This window comes from Dipteris shenzhenensis, chromosome 1 (genome assembly GCF_047967505.1).
Source record: "Dipteris shenzhenensis isolate YYH24624 ecotype China chromosome 1, Dip_SZ_1.0, whole genome shotgun sequence".
NCBI lineage: Eukaryota > Viridiplantae > Streptophyta > Polypodiopsida > Gleicheniales > Dipteridaceae > Dipteris > Dipteris shenzhenensis.
This window is the reverse complement of record NC_141596.1, coordinates 16,652,446-16,655,478: the sequence shown is the minus strand read 5'-3', so window position 1 is coordinate 16,655,478 and position 3,033 is coordinate 16,652,446. Positions and strand designations below refer to the sequence as shown.

The 3,033-nt window shown below is 44.1% G+C and overlaps 1 protein-coding gene across 7 annotated transcripts; it reads left to right on the top strand.

Annotated features, from left to right (window-relative positions):
• The first annotated feature begins 305 nt into the window (after positions 1-305).
• Positions 306-2,542, top strand: LOC147905464 (trihelix transcription factor ASR3-like). Of its 7 annotated transcripts, none has more exons than XM_087372802.1 (4): positions 306-368; positions 501-528; positions 721-1,465; positions 1,567-2,542. In XM_087372802.1, exons 3-4 carry the CDS (start codon positions 817-819, stop codon positions 1,878-1,880), a joined length of 963 nt encoding a protein of 320 aa, XP_087228928.1. In that variant the 5' UTR covers positions 306-368; positions 501-528; positions 721-816; the 3' UTR covers positions 1,881-2,542. The 7 variants fall into 7 exon arrangements, 6 of the variants coding, with proteins under 6 accessions (XP_087228928.1, XP_087228934.1, XP_087228920.1 ...); XM_087372816.1 differs by having other exon boundaries at positions 340-359; XM_087372808.1 differs by having other exon boundaries at positions 320-528; positions 813-1,465.
• Positions 2,543-3,033: the final 491 nt, after the last annotated feature.

Sequence of the window (3,033 nt, the reverse complement as noted above, 5' to 3'; positions counted from 1 at the left end):
TTGAACTCCAAAGAAAGAGGCATTGGTGTAAGGGTCGTTGTATAATGGATTGCTTTCTTGCTCTGTCCATGTGCAACAAGTCACATCGACCTTGGAAGAAAGCTGGGAAAAATCTAGAAAGCTGAAATGGTTGAAGGAGATTGGTGATTTTTAGCCTGTCAGGATTGCTCTCAGCAATCTTCCTCGGGCCCTTGACGCACTGGAAATGGCATGGCGGTTGGACCACGAGCATTTCCCTAATGGCTTCATTTTCATGATGAGTCACTGAAAGGGGGTGAAAAGGGAGGGGGGTGTCTTTAGGTTTAGGGTTATATGTGAAGAGAGGAGTTTGGAGAAGCAACGCTGCATGCATGGTGGTGGTGGGAGTTGTTTGTTTTGTTTTGATTTGCTTTTGCATCCTTTCATTCAACTCCATTCCTCCTACATTGCACCATTTCATTATTCTTGTCACCAGCAGCAATCGTGGATCCTTTCATAGCTCACTCGATTGTTTGATGCAGGTTTAGCTCCGTCAATTTTGCTCTTTCTGTAAGTATTTCCTTCAAAGAGAGAGAGAGAGAGAGAGAGAGAGAGAGGGGAGGCTTTCAAAGATTGTAAAGCTCCACGGACATGCATTTTCTTGCCCTGTTGCGCCGTACGTTGAGAGACTGAGAGAGAGAGAGAGAGAGACCGTGGAAGACTTCACGTGATTCCTTGGATTTTGTTTGCTTTTTTCCTTAGGCAGTTTTGTTAGATGGCGGGAGGAAGAAGAGAGAGCTTTTGGCCCCCGCAATCTTAGTTTTTCGTTTCAAACGCATTGCCTAAATCGGCAGGATAATGGAATGTGCAGTCGGAGATGGTACTCAAGGGGGAGACTTTCAGCTTTTCTCCTTGGAGGAGCCCCGTGCAGGCGAGGGCTATTATATTGTAGGCGAGGAAGGGGTCAAGGTTGGCCGTCAACCTCGGTGGTCACGCCATGAAACTTTGATTTTGATTGAAGCAAAAAAACTAGAGGACGCCAGGTGGTCCAAAGCCAGAGAGGAAAGGGGAAGGGGTATTGAAACGGGACGACATGCTAACAGCGACTCTAAGTGGCTATCTGTATCCCTCTCCTGCGAGACGCATGGTGTGATCAGATCTTCTGCTCAGTGTCGAAAGCGGTGGTGCAATTTGTCTGCTGATTACAAGAAGATTCGGGATTGGCAGAGTCTAAGGGGCAAGCAGTCTTTTTGGCTGATGAGTAGCGACGTGAGGAAGGAAAGCAAGTTACCCGGATGTTTTGATCGAGAACTATTTGATTCGTTGGACAAATGTCTTGGCAAGAATTCATCTTCGGCAACGGAGATTATTTTTGACAGTGGCCGTGCTGTTGTCGACGAAGGGCTCTTCTCTGACATTGAACATCCTTTAGGAGACGAAATTTGTGTGAAGGAAATAATGGAAGGTGCCAGCTCTCCTCCCATGGACGGTTCCACCCCAACAGCAGGTATTTCTCTCGTGTTCTGATTTGGTCTAGTGTGTTCTAATTTAGCAATTGCATAATAGAAAACCAAGGCAATTAATGACTAAACTGATTTTGAACTGCAGGCACCTTGGAAACAAAATTCAGTGAAGGAAATTTTACCTTTGTTCCAGCTGAAGAGAAGCCTGTTGTAAATCCACCTGCACGGAAGAAGAGAAAACGCCCCTCCAGTGCTCCGTCTGTTGAAGAAGCTGATGATTTCAAGTCACAGTTGTATTCCATGCTGGAAAGTAGTAGCAGGGTTTTGACAGCCCAAGTGGAGTCACAGAATATCAACAGTCAGTTGGATAGAAATCAGAGAAAGGAGCACGCAGAGAGCTTAGTAGGTGTGCTAGGAAAGCTTGCGGATGCTTTGGGGAAGATAGCAGAGAGGCTGTAGGATGCATATCCTGAAAAGAATTCAGCTGGAGGTTGGAGAGTCCTCCTTGATATTGCCTTGAGTCTGGTTTAAAGCCTGAAAATGCTTCCTGGGCTTCATCTCAGGGATGCCATGATCACGATTGTTTTCTGACAGATTGTGGTTTCATCGATTCCAATGCTTAGTTATGTAGAAGTCTGTTAAAGCAGTCAAAGTTCATGGTCTTCTTTTGTGTATTCAACTCTGCTAGAGTGGGTTGTTAAAATAGTGGAGATAGAGAGCAAGAAACTCCACATGCAAGGAAGCAGTCTCATCAAGGTGTGGGAATCCAATGTAGTTGGTTGACCTATCCAATGTAGTTGGTTGGCCTTACATTTTCGCTGTAACTCGGGAACATTACTCTCAGTGTACTTGTGCGCTACAGAATTGGAATGCTCGGGACAGAGCACACCTCACACTTTGAACGTGTCTTAGATCATCATTTGAAAATCTGCAGGAGTCTAGAATGAATCAAATGTTTTCAACTGTACGGGGTATGTTACATTCTTCTCCTATGAATGTGCCATGTACCTGACGAAGTTGCTCTACTTGCTGACTTTGAATTATAGGTTCTCTTGTATGATACACAGTAAAAAATGCGAGATACATTTGTACCTCCTTAATGCACTGCATTCTGTTTTTAAGCTCCTGTACTCGGGATTTTGATCCCTGGCCAATTTCCTGAGGCTCTCAATTTTACTTTGCATCGGCCTAACGACTTGCTTTATGTTGAGTATATCAAATACCATATCAGTTATATAAGTTATGTCCCATTGAATTGTCTTTTCAAGCTTAGCGTGGGGGCTATTGCTTGAGTTTGGAAGGTGAAGGTGTAAGTTCCCATCTAGGAGAGCTCCGCATCAAGATGCATCTCTTATGATCTAGGTGGTATCTTTTGGCAGTCTTTCCTCTTATTTATGTGAAGTCTTCAGGGCAGATATTCCACCTTATGATGCATCTCTTATGATCTAGGTGGTATCTTTTGGCAGTCTTTCCTCTTATTTATGTGAAGTCTTCAGGGCTGATATTCCACCTTAATGCCATGTATTCCCATATTTTGACTTAAGCTAGTTTTTGCTCTTGCTATCAATGTAGTCTTTAATATGAGAGCCAAACTTGGGGCCTCCCTATCATA

Bases quoted from the DNA above. Each gene is read 5' to 3' on its own strand.
- LOC147905464 (XM_087372778.1), top strand. From the start codon at position 610: ATGCATTTTCTTGCCCTGTTGCGCC. The intron at 635-829 runs GTACGTTGAGAG...TGGAATGTGCAG, and splicing joins TTTTCTTGCCCTGTTGCGCC to TCGGAGATGGTACTCAAGGG. The intron at 1,466-1,566 runs GTATTTCTCTCG...TTTGAACTGCAG, and splicing joins CGGTTCCACCCCAACAGCAG to GCACCTTGGAAACAAAATTC.